The sequence below is a fragment of the Cornus florida genome, unplaced genomic scaffold (genome assembly GCF_030987335.1).
Source record: "Cornus florida cultivar Cherokee Brave unplaced genomic scaffold, ASM3098733v1 CherokeeBrave_3.0.0_Hap2_Chr07, whole genome shotgun sequence".
Taxonomy (NCBI): domain Eukaryota; kingdom Viridiplantae; phylum Streptophyta; class Magnoliopsida; order Cornales; family Cornaceae; genus Cornus; species Cornus florida.
The window spans coordinates 15963815-15984113 of record NW_026775577.1 but is presented as its reverse complement, the minus strand read 5'-3'; the positions used below and the strand labels follow the sequence as shown (position 1 = coordinate 15984113).

The following is a 20299-nucleotide window of genomic DNA, read 5'->3' as shown; positions in this document are numbered from 1 at the left end:
AGTACTTTTTAAAATTTGCTGTCCATTTAATTATATATATATATATATATATATATATATATATATATTCTAATTCATTGTGATTGAGTCTGTATATATGAAACTATATATAATATATAAATATAAGAACGACATTGACTGAAACAATTGGAGTCACCTTAATCATGGGACTTCACTGTAGGAATCACAAAAAAGGACCAACTTGATTGAACCCAAAAGGATGATGATGTGCATGGGGCATTGAGGTCTAAGAATTTGAGATTTGCGAAGAAAACTTTGTTTAGGCCATCTGTACTAGTCTTTTTGAATTTTGACTCTTTAAAAATGTCTTTTCGAATTTATCAAGAGTCACATTAGTAATTTCAAAAGTCAGGTCAATAGTTTTTATTCTCCAAAAACATGCACAGCTCTCCAAATTATTTGCTCTCCAAATAAAAAAAATTAAAATTAAAATTAATTTTTTTTTTAACTTTTCCTAAATGGCTATATCTCTAACGGATATATTTTCATGAATTTCTTGTACTAGAATTTTTATTATGTAATAGTTTTTTAAGATTAAAAATAATGAAATTGGAATAAGAAAATAAGGATTACAAAATCCTATAGGAATAAGTAGATGAATTTTTAATTTTAATTTTAATTATTTGTTTTAAAAAAAAGTTATAAAAATTGAATTTTTTATACTTTTTAAAAAAAACAATTACAGTCGTTAAGGCACTATTTGTGTAAGCCAAACAGTGCCTTAACGGCAAAATGCAATGTTTGTGGCATAAATTTAAAATTTAAAGCAAAATTAAAAATTAAAAAAAAAAAATTTAAGGGAAAAAAGCAAAAACAAAAAAAAAAATAGTGCCTAAACAATATATTTTTTATTTAATGAATTTTATTTTTTTGGACAAATAGTGCCTAAACAATATATTTTTTATTTAATGAATTTTATTCTATTTTAAAAAAAAAAAAAAAATGAGCCTCAAAATAACCTATTTTTGGGTTTTTTTCAAAAAAATAAATCTTGCCTTTAAAAAAAAAAAAACCTCAAGCAAAACGCCGTCATTTTGCAAAAGAAAAAAAAAAAAAAAATACAGTGATCGCGGGCTAGTTCGCAGAATACCGCGAGGCGGCCCGCGAGTCAAAGTGAGCCCCGCTCAATTAAGCTAGCCCGTTGCACGCTGTTTGGGCTTTCAAATCGCTAAAGAAGGGCTTTAGCTAGCCCGCTGCGGATGGCCTTAGTCACGTTGTGCGAAAGCTGTTAGGTAATTTAATTGTGATTAAATTTCTAAATGACTTAGTTTAGATTATTAGGTTAATTTGTCCAATTTTTGTAATTTATTAATTTACCCAAAAATATGTTCAATGAAACATTCAAAATCACAAATATAAATACTAAAAACATAGAGCAACTAAAATTATACAGATCAATTAAGCATTCATTTCCTGCGTGTGTGTATGCCATGATCTTAGCACTAGAATAAAAGAGAGAGTTTACTGTGTGCGCGCGCGGTCCATGATCTTTAACACTAGAATGAAAGAGAGAGAGAGAGCCAGTGACATGTCAAATAGGACTAAAGAGCCACTGCCTAACAATACAAATGCATTCCAGAACTGTAGTGAGCGGTTTGTTGGAACATTGAGAACAATGAAAATAAATTACAACAATTAAAAGGGATTTAAATTGTAAATGATGGTGATTAACAGTTTTTTCATGGTATAGCCTAATTTTGACACTCATGGTTAGAAAGCTCTAACACATCAAATATTATAGTACGTTGAGCTTCCTGAAGATGGATTAGGGTTGAACAACTAATTATTTTGTGGCAGGATGAGGAAGCATTCTTCAGAGACTATGCAGCATCACACTGTTCACACAATAAACTTTCAGAGCTAGGGTTTACTCCGCCACTTACTTCGTGTTTCAAGCTGCAAAGAACAGTACAAGACTGGCACAAAGTGCTGCGGGGGTAGCTGTTGCCACAGCTGTGGTGATCCTGAGTTACTTCTATGAAGTTAACAGAAGATTCAAATAAAGAGGACAACACAGAAATTCACACATTTTACCAAAACAGTACAATACTTTCAGAGCTAGGGTTTACTCCACCACGTACTTCGTGTTTCAAGCTAGCTGCAAAGAACAGTACAATACTGGACCAAAGTGCTACGGGGGTAGCTGTTGCTACAGCTGTGGTGATCCTGAGTTACTTCTATGAAATTAACAGAAGATTCAAATAAAGAGGACAACACAGAAATTCACACATTTTACCAAAACAAACTTCAAATAGAAATCGCAACAACAATGCCCAGAAGAAAATAAAGCAAGAACACTGCATTTAAAGAAAATAAAGCACTAGATACTTTTCAGAAACCGCCTCAATGGGTATGTCTAGTTCCATCATCCTAGCATAATTAGGAATTTTTTTAATTGGAACTCTACGATAATTAGTCATAGATCTGTCGAATGATTCCTTTTTTCATAATCAGACTTAAAAATATAGATGATTGACATTCTCTTATACCTACACTTAAATACTCAAATTTACTATTAAGCAGACTTCTGTATGTTGATCTAAGCACCAATTGGCACTTTTAACTTCCAAAGCTCCACTTAACCAACTAGAACATAATAAGAATTCTGTTCTGCCATCACCTTTCTAAGTAGTTTTTCTTGCTTTGGATTCAAGAGATATTGATATCGAGTCACTTACATTTTTACAGGCTACGGAGAAATCTTTCAAAGTAATGGAGTCACCAGGTATACAATCATCTAACACAATTTACTATAGTCTTTACATTTCAACTTGCATGTGTTTTGCAGTAAGATCAGCATAGTTTTTCTTTAGTTTTTCTCGGAAATTTATCAGCGAAGCTTATGGCACGTGAAGACTGGATTGTAGCTGGATCTGATGACAAGTTTGTCTATGTATACAATTACAATACAAATGAAAAAGTGAAAGAATTTGAGGCGCACACGGATTTTATCAGGTCTTTGGCTGTGCATCCTACCCTTCCATATGTGCTTTCTGCCTCTGATTACATGCCTCATAAAGCTTTGGGATTGGGAGAAGGATTGGGCTTGCGCTCGAATCTTTGAGGGACACAGCCATCATGTCATGCAACTATGCAAGTAGCATTTAATCCAAGTGACACCAACACCTTTGCTAGTTCATCACTTGATTGATTGCACAACAAAGGTATGACTAAGATTGTGTTTTGGCAACTCATGTAGTTGTGTTTTTTATGCTATGGTAATGTTTGCTTTTTCAGATTTGGGATATTGGCAGGGCCATTCAAAAGGGGTGAATATATCTGATCACTGGTTCTGATGACCATACCACCAAGATCTGCCATAATGTTATTCATTTTCTTAAGCAAAGTAGAGTTTTCGTAGACATGTAATGTAATTCTAATGTACCGTCTGTTGAATCCTATGGAATCAGGTGTGGGATTATGAAACCAAATCACTGCAGTATGTTATCATCCAGAAGTTCCCAGTATCATTACATGTTCTGAGGATGGGACAGTTCGGATATGGCACACGACGACTTATAGGCTAATACTTGTCTGGAGTATCCATGTCATTGCCAGTTACAACTTTTCAGACACCGGTATTTAAATAGATATCAGTTACCTTCACATTTGTTTGCTTAAATTTGGATAAAAAAAAAAGTCAATTTTAACACTGACAATATTTTCAATTTTTTGGTTAAAATCTTCAACTTTTTTTATTTTAGCCTTATTATGTCCCGAAAATGATTCCCATTTCACTTTAAATTCTTCTATTGGCAAGTATACCACATACTGCTGGTTACTAACACTAGTTTGAAATCAGCCCTGGTCTCAGTGTACCCAAGAGAATGAAGTCAAAAAGTTTTTGCTCTATTGTTAGATCCAATAGAGATAAGAAAAGGTACTGTCATAATCTAACATTTAACTACTTAAGTATTTTCGGAGCAGGAAAAGAAATTATGAAAGAATCAGTACACTAGAATGTTGCTTTTGTTCTTGTAAAGAGCTTGATGCAGAAAGAGAGAGTTCCTTCAAGATACAATGAAATCAAACTAAAACGCCCAATCAAACAAAAGATAACACTAATTGATTCTCCAGCTTACTAAAGAACACTAAGCTTTTGTTCTTGTAAAGAGCTTGATGCACAAAGAGAAAGTTCCTTCAAGACACAATGAAATCAAACTAAAAAGTCCAATCAAACAAAAGATAACACTAATTGATTCTCCAGCTTACTAAAGAACACTAGACGGAAATGATAAGCGGTCTCCCCTCTAGGCTCTTGGCACCTCTGTTGGGATTTATATGCTCTGGCGTAGCAAATTCCCATTTGGATTATAGTGACATATGTTCCTGACGTTTCTGAAATATTTATGCTTTACACAATTGGTGAATTCAATATATTATGTTTCGATTCATTATAAAATTGATAGTATCCACTTAATTATAAAAAATATTTATATATGTATGTGATGGCGATCAATACATGAATATAAATAGTAATCATAAATTGGTCATAGTCGGTAATTATGGATGGACTTATAATTAATTAAGACTTGAACTGGATTCGGATTAGGTTGAGATATATTGCGAGAGCCGTCGTATGCAATTGCTCACTATCACCGTCATGGCATTTGACTCTTAAGTATGAGAAAAGTATAGACTCTTTTATTAATTAATAATTACTTTGATTTGTTCGGCGGATTCTTCGGGATCCTTAGACTGACACTTTGGGTAGTTATGTAATTAATAGTTAGTGGGTTATATTTTCAATATTTGCATCATTACTACTTGTATTTATTTTGTATTGATTATGGTTGATCACAAAGTAAATTCGAAGGCCTTCGTGTATTTTTAGACAAAATGATTTATTATATATTTATTTATTTAAATTATTATTTTTGTCAAACAAATGTTTTATTGTGATCGAGCCAGAAATAATCAATGGTACCAAAATAAAATATAATAATTAAGTAGTCGGATTGATGACTTTATTTATCCGACAACTAATTATACATAGAGGGGTCAAAGTGCAACATTGACTTAGAGGTTATTTATTATTTAATTGGAGTTCAATTAATTTCTTTTAGTGGAGTAGAAATTAATTTATGAATTAATTGAATTGGGTTCATGAACCGGGTCAATTATTAATTCATTGTAGCCAATAAAATAATAAGCCCAAAGGATTCTCACTCGTAACCCAACTTGATATTAGAATCCTATTAGATTTGGGACATGTGAATTAAAGATTGAGAAAGATTTATTATTTCCTTTTCTTTATCTTTATGTTGCTTATAAATATACATGGTCTATGTATATTTTTTAGGGGTGACTTTGATGAGAAGGAAAAAGGAATATATTTTCTCTCTCTAAAAAATTAGGGTTTATGTTGTCATTTAATGGAGGCTCCCACAAGCCTAGTTTTCCAAGGTCATTCATGAAGGCTTATGAGTGATTTCTAAAGGCAAAACAATTACTAAGAAGATGGAGATCCGAGGAGAAGGCATCTTGCTAAAAGATCTACAATAAGTGAGAAGATTCACTTTAGAGGAAAGAATTAAAGGTTTGCTCAGACCTTTGATGTAAGTATTCAATCTGTTAATTAAATGATACATCATATTTTATTTTTGCATAAAACTTGTCTATGTGATGAATCAAGATCTATGTAAGCAAATCACTCAGAAAATTTTTTAAACTAGCACGTTTCCCAACAACCTCACCATCACCTTGTTCTTGATTCTCACCTCTAGCTGCTGCTGGATTTTCACCACTAGCTCCTGTTCCATTAGCAACATCATCATCCAGATTATCTAAGTTGAAACCCACACCAACCCCCAAACCATCATCCAGATCATCTAAGCTGAAACCCAAACCAGTATCTTGACCCATTGCTGGTGCAGTAGCAGGGATCTCTTCCTCTGTGAAATTAAGAAACATTTCACTTCCAACTTCCAGTTTCTGAATTGTAACATCCTTCAATGCAGATTTTGCTACAAGTTGTTGATTAGCAATTTTCAAATGGGCTATCATGACTTCATATTCAACCATTGTATTCAATACCAGCATTCTGTTTTTGAATTGCCAGGTCTTTGGATGCACAATCTGCTTCAATCTATTTGTCAAGTGCCTCTAAAGTGCCTGGACATCATTTCCATCACTGGTATTTTTTTGTTGAGCTATTTCCTCTCGAAGTTGAGTAATAGTCGCTTCATGTTTGATGACCAGGCACGATTCTCCTCAATTTAATCTGTCCAGCCAGAAATTGAATTTCTAATTAATGCTCTAGCTTGTAGAGCCATAGAATCTACAAGACGTTGGCAATGTTGCACTTCGACGTCTTGCAAGCGTTTAGTGAATATTTTCAATGTGTAGACACTTTCGATTTCATAAAAAGCCTGTGTGGGTCTCCTCCGGCAAGTAATCAGCAGATATACAGATTGCCACGCATGGCCGCTCCATGCAACGACAAACCACACATTTGTGCACCATCTCCTATCTTTTAAAACAACAAACAACAACAGAATTGAAAAGATAAAAATCATTATCCAAATTAAATATTAATGAATAAAAAAAATGGTTAAATTAAATTGATGCTCATCAGGGGTAATAGTAATACACATAAAAGAATAAAAACAGAGAGACACGAAATCTAACAATCTGCAAATTAAATAAAAATAAATAAATCGCAAATAAATAGAAACACTACTGAAGATAGGATGAATTAAAAATAAATTTTAAAATTATATCCACAAGACGAATGACAACACACCAAATTGAATCTATCTGCTAATTGAAAGAAAGTAGTATATCGATCAAGAACAAGAAGACAAAATGAGAATCTACTATTTGAGAATCTACTAGTGGAAGTAGATTGTGAGATAGTTCATGGCAAGCCCCTTCCAACACTATGGAATTCACTCAAAATCATGCTTTTTGTAAGTATTTTAATTTTCAAGAAGTAACTTTAGAGCTTTACCCTATATTAACTACTTTTGCTTGTCAAAGTTCCCATCCTCAAAAAGCTTGGCATGTCAATAAAAATTGTTTCAGATTCAATCTCTGCAGATTTCTAATCCAATTCAGATTCTTTTTTTTTTTCCTTTTTTCATGCCCGGATTCAAATTTTCTTGTACACATAATTGACAACCAAAAATAAAAAATAAAAAAAAAAAATCCCTCAAAATGCAATGCAAATTTTGTTACTTTACATTGTATATATATATATATATATATATATATATATATAAAAAAGATCATAAAAAATTTCACCAAATAGGATTTAGTTTGCAAAACAAGAATTACAGCCCTTGATTAGTTGATTTAGAAATAAATAAATAAAATAAAATTAAAACAAAACCCATACATACAAGTTAGCAGTTGCAGAGAGAGAGGGAGGCAAGCTTGAGAGTTGAGAGACAGCGGGCCAGCGGTTGAAGCTTGCGAACGGCGAACCCGAACTGGGGCAGCGGGCGATGGAAACTGAAAGATATGGGTTTTGATTTTTGGAACAATCTGAAATGATATGCCGAATGGGTTTGGATATAGGTAATAGGTTCTGAACTTTCGATTCTTGCAGACAGATAGATAAACTGAAATATATGGGTTTTGAACTTCTGATTCTTGTAGATTTTGTAGTTTGCAGTTGCAGAGAGAGAGAGAGGGGGCAAGTTCACATCTGAGAACGGGAATAGAGATGGAGGCGATTGGGGAGGCTGAAATGATTTGCCCTAAAAAGTATTTTCTTTCTCTGCTGGCCCATTGTCCATGGCCTTTGGATTAAAATTTAATCCACGGCTGTGGAGGCTTGTTTAGGTATGATACGGATCGATCCAGCCTTGAAAAAGTTTGAATGATAGCCTTTGGATTAAAATTTAATTGACGGTTGTGGAGGCTTGTTTTAGGTATGACGTGGACCTGTACCATAATACTATCAGTTAAGGAATTTTACGGCAACTGTTGAGGGGCTGGAGTCTTCTCCATTTTTCTGGTGGCCCATAATGCATGGGCCTATAAATTTTGAGGCCCTAAGCAACTGCCTCTGTTGCCTTGGTCAGGGCCAGTCCCGTCTCTGTTGACTTATTTAGCTTGGCCTTTATTTTAGTACGGTGACTGAGTTGTCTTGGGGGCTAATTCTATAAATTTTTTTTTTTTTTGCTGGACAAATATTAGTATAGTAATTTTTTTTAGTGGATCACCCACCAAAGCCTACCTCTTCGCCGCCCTTAATAGTGAATTGAGTCTTTATCCAAGACTCATAAAATCAATTTCACAGTTTAGTGAAACATATTGTGGCCCATTTTGAATGCAAAAATAAATTGCTACATTAAATCTTACTCCTTTTAAAATTATGTCATCGATCAAAAAATATTACACGACGGATCAAACTCGATTCATCAATGTATAAAAAATTAAAGTATTCAAATTATTATTATTATTATTTTTTTTTTTTTGTTGGAATGATCAAGCAAATTTATTAGAGAATGTAAAAATGGGCTGGAGCTGGCCCAAGCCCTAAGTGTTCAAATTTTCTTATAAGCTAATGTAGCAGTTTAAAAATGTTTGATCACTAACTTTTGGTACGTTTAATTCACTGACTCTCATAGCCTAAAAGTTCTTATTGCCTTTTTATATTTGGGTAAAAAAGCTTGGTAAAAAATATATTCACACACTTATTTTGTCCCGAAACTTGAATTGTCAATTATTAAATTTAAAAGATGAAGAAATACCACTAAACTACAATCCCTAATAGTTATATCATAAGTCTTAAATACAAGTGAAATTGAAGCTATGTGCATAGGGTCAATTCGGTACGTCAAAATGCATAATAAAGGTTAATGAAGATATCAAACCCTAGTCCGGTAAATATGCATATTATTTTAAGAAGAAAAAAAAAATGTTTTCGACACTAATTGAAGTGTCGAATGCTTGCTTTTGACACTAATGGAATGCATAAAAAATGTAACGGTCAGATGTATCCAGTAGAATTGATTTTGAATCTAGTAATTATTGAGGATGAATAATTTGAATGAAATGGACATTCAAAAACTCTACATTTTTAAATTGAATATATCTGATGAATGGAGAGAAACCAATGAGCACGTTTTAGGAATTCGAATTTCTTGTGGAGCTATTTTCATAAATTTTTCTTGATAATGATTCTGTTCGTGTGAGACAAATGAACTATATGTGTCCGGCGTTGAATTATATAAAAAAATAAAGGATAATTTACACAAACCTCCCCTATTGTTTACCATAATTACAGGGACCTCCCCTCGGGTTTGAAAAATTATTCGGACTTCCCCTAATTTTAAAAATATTCTACACGGACCTCCCTTATGTGTGACGGACGTCACGGACCGTCAAATACACTAACGGAGCTGTCAAAATTACTGAAATACCCTCCAATTACAACAATAAATTACGAAACTACCCTTATATATATTATTGATTAGACTATAATTATACATTTTCTCTCTCTATACCTTTCTTTCTCTCTCCACGTCAGCCATTCTAATTCCTCGCCCCAAGACTATATATATATATAATTTCTCTCTCTATTTCCCCATCTTTCTCTCTCCCTTTGATGCTTCAAATAAGGGATGTTTAGGAAGAGAGAGCCGCTATTGGTATTCTTGGTATTCTTGTTTTTCATCGGTCTATTTTTTTTTTTTTCTCTCTCTCTCTCCAACCATGGGTTCGGTTCTGGTTCATTCCCTCTTCCTATTCATCATCTGTTCTTGGTTTTCTCTCTTCTCTCTCATTCTAGCATTCTGCCTTGATTTTGATTGTTGTTGTTGCTATTGTTGATTGTCATCTATAGAGGTCTGTTTATGTAGTTTTTGTTGGCTTGACTACCTGGCTTAAAGCCTTATTATCTCTTTATATACAATGATTTACTCATCCCAAAAAACAAAAAAAAAAATTTATCATTCAAAATTCTGGCTCTTGGTTAATTAATTGATGTATCCCTCATTTGGTAAATATATAAAGAAATCTAAAAAAAAAAAAAGCCAGGCTAGAGATTTAGTAACCAATCTCAATTTAAATATTAACTGAAATGACCACTACCCACAAATATATTTGAGAATTGGAGAGAGAAAGGAACACCAATGAATCGTAACCGGGAGAGAGGAAAAATAGAATGAGATAGAGGGAGAGAGAGGGGAAAACAACGAAGAAGAAGAGACGAGGTGCGAAAATCAACCCAGATCTTTTATGGGTCGAGGCAGTTACGTACCCTAGCTTGAAACCCAGTGATAAAAAGGTGGATTTGAAGTTTGATGATATAAAGGGCATATAAATTCTTTATAGGTCGAACCCTAATTTCAAGTTTTATTCTTCATTGGAATCTGATCATTGCCATCGCCGAACTCATGGCTGGAAGCTTTCTCTGTCGCCGGTTGAATAATTTAGAGAGAGAAAGTGAAGAGAGATATATATTATGGTTTATATATATATATATAAACCATAATATAAAATTATATAGACAAAGGTATTTTAGGGATTTTAGTAAAAATAGTAGACGACGTCATCAATTTTCATTCTTGACTATCGTTGACTCTAATAAAAAGAAGGTCCATGTAGGATATTTTCAAAATCAGGGGAGGTCCGAGTAATTTTTCAAACCCAATGAGAGGTCCCTGTAATTATGGCAAACTATAGGGAGGTTTGTGTAAAATATCCAAAAATAAATAACAAAACCAACAAGGGTAAGCTCACTTGAGCAATTTATTATCCTTTAGAATCCAATTTGAATCAATCTTTGTGACCAGAACGAACCTACGAGGATGGAAGGGGCTGAATAATTAGTTGTAATTTTTTGGGAAAATTATACTTAAGTAGATTTAGGAGCTTTAAATAACAAATTGGACTATTTTTAAAGTTAACTTGTCAATTTGGTGGTAAAATAATTTCATATGCATAAATAACTATTATTTATGTCCAAAAATTTCCTCCAAACTCTTATTTCAAAATACCAAAATATCCTTCCTAAATCAAATAATTATTTCATTCATAAAATTTAGAAAAATAAGATTTTTGAGTTTGACTTTCAACCTAGCATTTTTGCAAATGGTGTATATATTACCAAAATAAATAAAATAAAAAACAGCATATATATATATATATATATATATATATATATATATATATATATATATTATTTTGGTAAGTGGAAATTCATCCTATATATATATATGCATAATTTTAACCATATATCCTAATTCATACCAATATAAACTTGCAAATGTGAAAACTTTCCTATGAATATATATATACACACACACACAGAGATCTCTACACATACAGTACACATATAGGGAAATCGTGAAAAACTAAATGGTTGCTTCAGTAAATGGTATACCAGCAGTCATTTTTTTTTTTTTTTTAAATTTATTTATAAAACAAGTATAATTAATTGAGCTAAAAAATTGATCATCATCTCAAGGCATGCACCGCAACAAAGACAATTTATATATTATTGAGTTTAATTATATTTTTCTTTTTGGGGATTAACCTTTGATTGCCCCATTTTTTACTATATTGAATCTTTTTTATTATTTGTATAAGTTTTTGTGTGTATGTGTATGAAAGTTGCAGCAATATGGTTCAAAGTTAAAAGAAAAATCTTATTTTCTTAAATTTTTCAAGTAAATAAATTACTTAAAGAAAGTACTTGATTTTAGGGGAATAATTTTTAGTGTTTTGGAATAAGTGTTTGGAGGGACATTTTGGACTCAAACAAAAGTTATTGATGCATATGTAATTATTTCACTTAATTCAACCAAAGTGAAAAACGAACTTTTAAAATAGACCATTTTATTATTTAAAGCTGTTAACTCTATGTAAGTGTAGTTTTCCCTAATTTTTATTATTTTCAATTATCTAACTTTGAAATTTTATCATTATATATACCTATATATATGCGTAATATGTGTGTTTGTGTTATATGAATATATCATGGGTTTTTAGGTGTTTTGTGATGTTTTGATCGGACGGTGAAGATAAAGGTGAATATTGATTGTGAAGGGTGAGGAAATCAGTGGAAGCCATGAAAGGGGTGACACAAGCAACGGTGGAGCCAAAGCAGCACAAGCTTACGGAGATTGGGTTCGTGGACCCAAAAAAGGCCTTGCAACGTGTCAGGCATCATCTCGGACGGGGAAGAAAGCCACGTGTCGTACGATGTGGTGGCGCACCCTTAGGACCCTGGGGTGTACGACATGAAAGCCCTACCTGGCTATGTGCGAAACGCGAACGAGGATCCCCAGACTTCTGGCCTCGCACGTGCCAGTTCTACCGAAGTGAAGTATACCAATGTGTTCAGTGATGACAACCCCAATGCTTGTGTAGTCTTGTAACCTTAGGTTTGTATTGTTTATAGGGCTTGAAATTTGTACATTCTAATGTTTAATTAGAGTGTCCATACTTCAATGTGAGGAGAAAGCCTTGAAGCATGCATTATGTATAAATACATACAAAAATATTCACTTCATTTTACTGCAGATTTTAATTTTAGAAACATTTATATTTCATTATCTTTAATATTATGATGATAAATGCAAATTTTATCTAGCCACGCTGATACAACTATTTTTTATTTTATTTTTACTAAGTAAGATAATTTTTAAAATAGCATGTCTCCAATTGCAAATTGCACTTTAACAATTGTCCAATTGGACTTTACTTCATAAGAAGGAAAAAAAGAAAAGAAAAAAAAGAGAGGATATTGTTGTATCCAATTTTGTATTTACTAATTAAAGTGCTATATATAAATAAAAAATATATATTTTGGAAATCTTGAGTTGGAGAAAAAATTTCAATAATTGTTTCATGCATGTGGGGGCAAGGGATTGTTAAGTCACGTAAGCGAATTCAAGATCGGGAGCACGAAAACGGTAAAATTAAATTACAAATAGTGAAAATCAGAGCGAAATCACACGCTAAGCATGGGAGCGAGAGCATGTGCCCAACTGTATACTGAATGTCACTGAAAAAAATTAAAATAAAAAATAAACAACTTATATATATATATAATGTTATTATTATTATTGTTATTATTTTGTCACCATAAAATGTTATTATTGATAACCTTTGTTAAGTGCTTGGTGGACTTGTACCAGAAAGTCTAAACCTGAAATACAGGTATGTCCCATAGCCATCCTTCACCGGTCGTCTCTTACCTAACCCAAAATCTTTATCGAACGCCAACAACAAAATGCCGTAATCCGAGACAGACACCAACTCTCTCTCTCTTTCCAACACACTTTCTCTCTCTAACAAACCCTCTCCTCTCATGGCATCCTCTGCAACCATTTCTCACATCTATCTCTCTGCAAAATCCTCCAAACACTCCTCTCACTCTATATCCAACTCTCCCGGCATCTTTCTCCGCTTTCGTAACTCCAATTCAATTTTTCTTCGCTCTTCGTTTCTTTCTTCGAGTTTTGTTGGGTTGAATCGGAGCTGTGGTTCTGTGTTGGATGTGGATCCAATGCGATTGAAGGTATCTGCGAGTTCGACTCAGGTGATGGAACCGAGTAAGACGAGTTCTAGTGTTCCGACGATCGTCGAGGTCGATTTGGGCGACCGGAGCTACCCAATTTATATCGGGTCTGGACTTCTTGATCAACCTGATCTTCTCCAGAGGTATTTGAATTTTTTCTTTATCGATTTATCATTTCGATTCCAATTAGCGTTACGTTTTGGTTCATATATTACAAGGATAATGTTTGTCTAATCAATTTTTTTTCTTTCTTTTGTATGCCTTGGAGAATTTTTGAATGGCATTTGCTTTCAGATGATAAACTACCAGTGACTTATGTCTAAAGTTCTAAACTTGTTAATAAGTTAACGCTGTATTCAATTTCTTACCTCTGTTTGCTTGCAGAGAAACCAAAGCAGAGAGAAAGAAATTGAAACCTAATTGCCACTTTTAAGTGGGTGAGAAATTGTACAAAAACAAAAACAGTAGGCGAATTGAAACTTTCTATTGTTTGATGGTTTTATTTCAAATATGATAAAAAAAATTTTGGATAAGTAATTTCAAATATGATAATATATGTTGTACAATGATAAAATTAGCGAAAATAGACTTGGGTGGTATGGCCTAGAAGAAGAGTTGTAAGGCAAGTGACAAAGAGGCCTACCAAAGTTTATGATTAAAAACGATTTTAAAAAATTAAATTCAAGAGAAGACATGGTGTTTAAGAGGAAATAATGGAAAAGGGGATTCATGTCGCTGACACCATTTATATGGGATAAAGGCAAGGATGATGATGATATCATACAATCATTTGGGAGATGAAAGTTGAGATTTCAATCATGTGTAAGAACAAAAAAGTAGAAATTGAGAGTGAACATTTTTTCCCCCCTATTTATTGGTTCCTGAAAGACCTCCCCAGGTTTATTGGGTGCAGGATCACTAAGCTGCTAATTAGAGCTGGTCTTCCGTACTTGTGGTTGTATTCAAATGATATATGATGTTATTGAGTAAGAAGTACCATATAGTTTGATTAGGAGGAAGGGAAGGGAAGAGAAGCTTTGAATCTCTCATTTTTAATAGTTTGGTTCACTTAATGAGGGGAGAAAAAATAGATGGAGTAGTCAGGAGATCCAGTATCTCAAAGGCTTCACTCTGCCTCAAGGGCTTGGCTCGTTGGGTAGTCATGCACGAGTGTCCTCTTTAGTTGCCGTCTCAGAATGCTTCTCTATCTCTCCAAGATCCTTATAATTGACATAGCAGGGTCCCTTAACTCTTGGGATGCGTTATGTCCTTCTCAAGTCCTTCAAATAATGTATGCCCTCATCTTCAGATTAAATAGGCACTGGCATTGGGTATATAGCTGGTTTGTCCCATGGGGGTGACCCTTTGGCTGGGGAATTTTATTTCGTTCCTCCTTCCTGCTTGTATTTTGATTTTATAGGAACCTAAATGTAAGAATGCGAGTTTATTGGTCTTTTTTTATTTATTTTTTTATTGGAAAGAGTTCCCCACCTCATTCGATATTGTTGGCAATCATTTAGAGAAGTACAAGAAATTAGTGTTTTGTAATTCAAGGTTTTTTTCTATGTTCTCTCTGATTATGTGGTTTATTTGAACTCATCTCTATTTTGTAGGCATGTCCATGGAAAGAAAGCTCTTGTGGTCACTAACACCACAATTGCGCCTATATATCTGGATAAAGTTGTTAGTGCTTTGACAAATGGAAATCCAAGCCTTTCTGTTGAGAGTGTGATTTTACCAGATGGTGAGAAGTACAAAAACATGGTAGGGTCTTGAGGTTCTTATAACTTCTTCTTTTTTCGGATAAGTGAGGTTTTATAACATTTCATTTCATGCATGCTGGTTAAAGTGAATGCTTCATTGTATTTATGCTTTAATAGGATACACTCATGAAAGTATTTGACAAAGCTATTGAATCACGGTTGGACCGACGTTGTACATTTATTGCCCTCGGTGGTGGCGTCATTGGTGACATGTGTGGATATGCTGCTGCATCGTTCCTCCGTGGTGTTAATTTCATTCAAATTCCTACAACTGTAATGGCACAGGTCTGCTGCAACTTTCAGATCCATTGTTCTGTTCTCTTTGAAATAATTAGCATCTATCTAGTTTTCAGATGCCTTCAAATGTTTGTTTCTCTCCTCCCTCCAGGTGGATTCTTCTGTTGGGGGAAAAACTGGAATAAATCACCGCCTTGGGAAAAACTTGATTGGTGCATTCTACCAACCTCAGTGTGTGCTTATAGACACCGACACACTGAACACATTGCCCGAGAGAGAATTAGCATCGGGGTTTGCTGAGGTCATAAAGTATGGGCTTATTAGAGATGCTGAATTTTTTGAGTGGCAAGAGAAGAACATGCAGGCATTGATGGCAAGGTAAAATATAGCTTTATTGTTACAACCACCTTTTTTCTTGGAAAAAAAATTAGTTGTTTACAATAACTGTGTCATTTTTGTACAATTCTGCTCAAGAAGTAGGCATCTGCCCATGTTCGATCCCGAAGAGAAGGAAGTGATCTTCGGAAAGTGGGGTTTTAATGATCTGATAAAGATTCAAACTTATTTAAATGTTCTCTCTACTCTAATATTAATTGCCCCTTAACCTTGATTTTCTCACAGTCTGAATGTACTCGTCTGTTTTTTCAAGGAATTAACTTGATACCTTCATAGAGAACATTTGAGAAGCTACCACACCTAGTGATTTGGCATGTGGATTTTTATTCTTGAAATAAGAAACATGATAGAAACATCTCTTGGAATGTAAAACCTATTGAATAAATGAAGTTAAAAAATAAAAAATCTTTTATTTTAGGCCTTCAGGAATTTGTTGGTTGTCATTGTTTTCAGCCCAATAAAGGTTTATGGCATGTGTTGGCATATAAGCAAAGATGGATAATACCAAATTACTTTCATAATGTACCTTACTTGTTCCTTTTTGCCAATACTATGGCTTCTAGAAGAATTTCAGGCATGAATATCAGTTGATCCTTTGCAGGGACCCTGATGCATTAACTTATGCAATCAAGCGTTCATGTGAAAACAAGGCTGAGGTTGTATCTTTAGATGAGAAGGAAGGTGGACTGAGGGCAACATTGAACTTGGGTCATACTTTCGGCCATGTAAGTTTTAGGGTGTGCAATTGAGCATATCCTTTCTTTAGCTTGTGAAACCTGCTTGTTTCTTTCTGCTTTAATTTTTCTTTATCGGAAATATGCAATTATGATTTATTGAGTTGATGGTTTTTGTTGGATTTTATGATCTTGGTTTTATCAAGTGTAACATATGACCCAAAATACGGGGAACTGAATAAGAAAATTAATCAAATAGGTCACAAAATTATAGAGATGGGGATTAAGATGCTTCTCAAAACTTGAATGTTGGTGAATTTCACTCTGATGTCTGGGCCTGATGGTCTTTGATCTTCACGTCAATCTCCTAAAACCAAAAGGAAAATAATAAATGATTGAAACACGCATAGCATTAACTAATTACTGGATGACATGTATGTGCTATGTCAGTTTGCATCAGAAAACATCTTTTGCTCTAGCTTATGTCTTTTGCCACTAAGGTTGTATCGTCTAGCTCATCAGTATTGAAACACGCATAGCATTAACTAATTACTGGATGACATGTATGTGCTATGTCAGTTTGCATCAGAAAACATCTTTGTGCTCTAGCTTATGCCTTTTGCCACTAAGGTTGTATCGTCTAGCTCATCTGTATATGCTTTTGCCTTCGCAAAGCTGCTGTGTACTGTAAATAGATTTATCTGTGAATTCACCCTCCCCAGTCCCACCCTCCAAATTGGTGGCCTTCTCTGAGGATTTGAGAGCAGTCATACAATCTTCTGCTTGCTTTGGCAAGTTTATTTTATGGCTATGGATTTAATCATTTGGGGTTGGTGATAAAGAGCGAGCTTAGATTGGAAGGTGGTTTATGATGGGTTTGTTTGAAATGAAGCCTACACGAAATCAACGCTCCATTATGTTAATTTTAGTACCTATTAAACTAAAAGCAAGCTTGTTTTATCTGATCACCAAGTTGACCTAACTGGGTTTGGAAAATATCATTTGGGATGGGTTCATTTCTTGTGTATAACAAAGCAGAGCTTTAACATATATTTAAGCTCATCACTTTTGTCAAGCCGAGCTCAATTGACACTTGGCTCAACTCAGCTTGGCTTAACAGGCTGGTAATACGAGCTATCAGTGGTGGCAATCTTTGATAGTCAATAAGTTAAACTTGTAAATGTTAAGAGTTATAATGATCAAAAGTGATTTGGCGCCTGCCAATATTATGTATTGCCAAGCAAGCAAGGAGCGCTGAGCTGCTCATTCTCTTGTCGAGCTCAGCTCAATCAAATATGATTGAGTTTCAGCTGAGTTGGAACCAAGGTCGACTGAGCCAAGCTCCTACATTTTTAAACTTGGCTTGGCTCAGACCCATCCTAAGTATTTACGTTTTGAATTTGGGAAGTACTATGACAGGTTATGATAAAAAAGTAATTAAGTTATTGGCAAAGGCGATACATAGTTCTTCATAATAGTTGTTTATAGACTGTGCCATTCATGTAAATTCTCTGGAGTTTAATTACAACTGGTACAATCTGGATCTTTTTTCTTTTTTACTAGTGTCTATACATGTATGAATGGTTATCCATCTCTCTTTTCTTTTTCATTTTTTCATTTTTTTTTTTTTTTGGGGGGGGGGGATTCTTAGCTTTCCATAACCGAGTTGCATTCAGGTGGTAATTTATTGCATCATTTCTTAATGGTCTTCCTGGACAAGCTGGCTGTGTCAGAAAGATTATGATATGCAGTGGAGGTCCTTAATCATGCACACTTGCTTTTGAAGTCTGTACTAGGAAAAATATTATTTACCATTATGTTTTACCCTTTTGTGTTTGTGATATTACTGCCCAACAACCCAGGGTTGGGCTTCCAGGAGATCTATGATTACTTGTTTGCCACTAATGCCGATAAAACATGGCCTGCTTAGTAAAGTCTGTGGTGCGCCTCTTTTTAAAAGGGAAATTGAGTTCAAACACAGATTTTGTGGTGCTTTTAAGAAATCCTTTCATATTGAGGCCTTATATATTATCACATGCTATTTTATCTTTTCCGTCTTGAAATTATGCTTTTCTCATCTCGTGTCTATTTCAGGCAGTGGAAACTGGTTTTGGCTATGGGCAGTGGCTTCATGGAGAAGCTGTTGCAGCTGGCATGGTATTGCATCCGTTGTATTTCTTCAAATAACCCCATTCGTCAAAGAGAGGGAGATTTTGTAGTTTTGACTGTGACATGTTGATGCTAAAGAAGGTTGTGTATCAATGTTCAGGTCATGGCTGTTGACATGTCCCATCGCATGGGCTGGATTGATGATTCGATTGTGAAGCGAGTTCACAACATCTTACAACAGGCTAAGCTACCCACTACTCCGCCCGAATCAATGACCGTGGAGATGTTCAAGTCTGTCATGGCGGTAGGGAGATTAAATTGTCAACATTATGTCATGAAGTTTTAATTCTTTCTGCCATCTTTGATGTTTTTCTTTTTTTTTTTTTTTTTTTGTGTTATTTCGAATATCAGGTTGATAAGAAGGTAGCTGATGGGCTACTAAGGCTCATACTTCTGAAAGGTCCTCTAGGTAATTGCGTATTTACCGGGGATTACGACAGAAAGGCCCTCGATGAAACACTCCATGCATTTTGCAAGTCATGAGTACAAGTCTGGCCGACAGTTACCAAGCTATGTGCAATTTTTTTTTTCACATCTGTGTGTGGTGTATTTATATATTCATAATTAGTTATTCTTCTCTATATTTTGAATGTCTTCTTCTTCTTGTGGGCTTTCCCATATATCCATTGGTAGAAGTTTCTACCACATGCATCTCATAAACCATTCTAATTAGAAAGCAATAGCATTGCCTGGTCAATAAAATTTATTTCCAGATAATTTTATTATTCTTACTTTGTCTCGTTTTTCCTTCCTGTTCATGAATTTGTATTGTCATGCTGGTTCTGAACGCGTGTATGAGGGTGCAATCACCCGGCCGGAGAAATTGCACCTTCGTAATTTCTCGATCCAACAACAGAGAGCGCTGGTCCTATGGGGAAACCATGAAAATGTGAAAAACCTGGAAATTGAGAAACGAAACGATTTTACTGTTTCTAGGGTTTTGTGTGATGACGGTGTAGCTGTTCTTAGAGGTGTGAAGAGGAGGAAAATGATGGAATTAGTGGAAAAGAGAGAATAGTTTTGACACTTGCTCATCTCTTTATAGCCTTGTAGGCATCCAAAAACTTGGTTGGGTATGTTATGTTGCTTCATTGAACTTCAAATCCAACCTCTCAGGAGTAGGGCAATGCTAGTTGCATTGCATTGCATGCAGTGTGAAACTCATATTGATTTTAAATATCTTGAGTTGTAATTTTTGTTTTGCAAGCTCATGTTGGGAGAATAGTTTCTCACCTTTCAAAGCAGAGACTCGAAGGGTTAAAATCGAGTTTTCTTCGTTTCTTTCTTCTTTTTGTCAAAACGAAAATTTACGTACTTTAAATTACCGTCTTATTGATTGATTAAGCATAGTTTTTATTTCTCGAACAATCTTAAAATTTTGTCAACATGCCTAAATAGAACATATATTTATGTGTGTGCACATGTATTTATACATTAAAGTATCCAAATTTCTATCAAACTTTTGTAAAATGGACATGAATTTTCCTTGTAAAGCAAAGTTCTGAGCATTGATCTCGATCTACCGTTATCAATATTTTAAATCGAAAAGAAAAAAGAAT

At 34.3% G+C, this 20299-nt stretch overlaps 2 protein-coding genes and 1 pseudogene across 3 annotated transcripts; 2 read left to right on the top strand and 1 right to left on the bottom strand.

Moving 5' to 3' along the window:
- Window positions 1-3971: 3971 nt before the first annotated feature.
- Window positions 3972-7734, bottom strand: LOC132266565 (uncharacterized). 2 transcript variants are annotated; one of them, XM_059767470.1, is made up of 3 exons: window positions 7361-7734; window positions 5713-6493; window positions 3972-4286 (listed from the first exon to the last, which is right to left on the bottom strand). In XM_059767470.1, the coding sequence occupies exons 2-3, from the start codon at window positions 6061-6063 to the stop codon at window positions 4272-4274; spliced, it is 366 nt and encodes a 121-aa protein (XP_059623453.1). In that variant the 5' UTR covers window positions 6064-6493; window positions 7361-7734; the 3' UTR covers window positions 3972-4271. The 2 variants fall into 2 exon arrangements, with proteins under 2 accessions (XP_059623453.1, XP_059623451.1); XM_059767468.1 differs by having other exon boundaries at window positions 7365-7734.
- Window positions 7520-12356, top strand: LOC132316318 (heavy metal-associated isoprenylated plant protein 27-like; annotated as a pseudogene).
- Window positions 12357-13119: 763 nt separating this feature from the next.
- Window positions 13120-19467, top strand: LOC132266563 (3-dehydroquinate synthase, chloroplastic). The gene is made up of 8 exons (XM_059767466.1): window positions 13120-13644; window positions 15115-15265; window positions 15382-15549; window positions 15653-15879; window positions 16499-16622; window positions 18666-18728; window positions 18841-18984; window positions 19092-19467. Exons 1-8 carry the CDS (start codon window positions 13292-13294, stop codon window positions 19221-19223), a joined length of 1362 nt encoding a protein of 453 aa, XP_059623449.1. The 5' UTR covers window positions 13120-13291; the 3' UTR covers window positions 19224-19467.
- Window positions 19468-20299: the final 832 nt, after the last annotated feature.

Coding starts and splice junctions, on each gene's coding strand:
- LOC132266565 (XM_059767470.1), bottom strand. CDS start 6,063: ATGCTGGTATTGAATACAATGGTTGAATATGAAGTCATGATAGCCCAT.
- LOC132266563 (XM_059767466.1), top strand. CDS start 13,292: ATGGCATCCTCTGCAACCATTTCTCACATCTATCTCTCTGCAAAATCC. Junction 15,550..15,652: donor CTACAACTGTAATGGCACAG/GTCTGCTGCAAC, acceptor TCCTCCCTCCAG/GTGGATTCTTCTGTTGGGGG. Junction 16,623..18,665: donor TGGGTCATACTTTCGGCCAT/GTAAGTTTTAGG, acceptor TGTCTATTTCAG/GCAGTGGAAACTGGTTTTGG.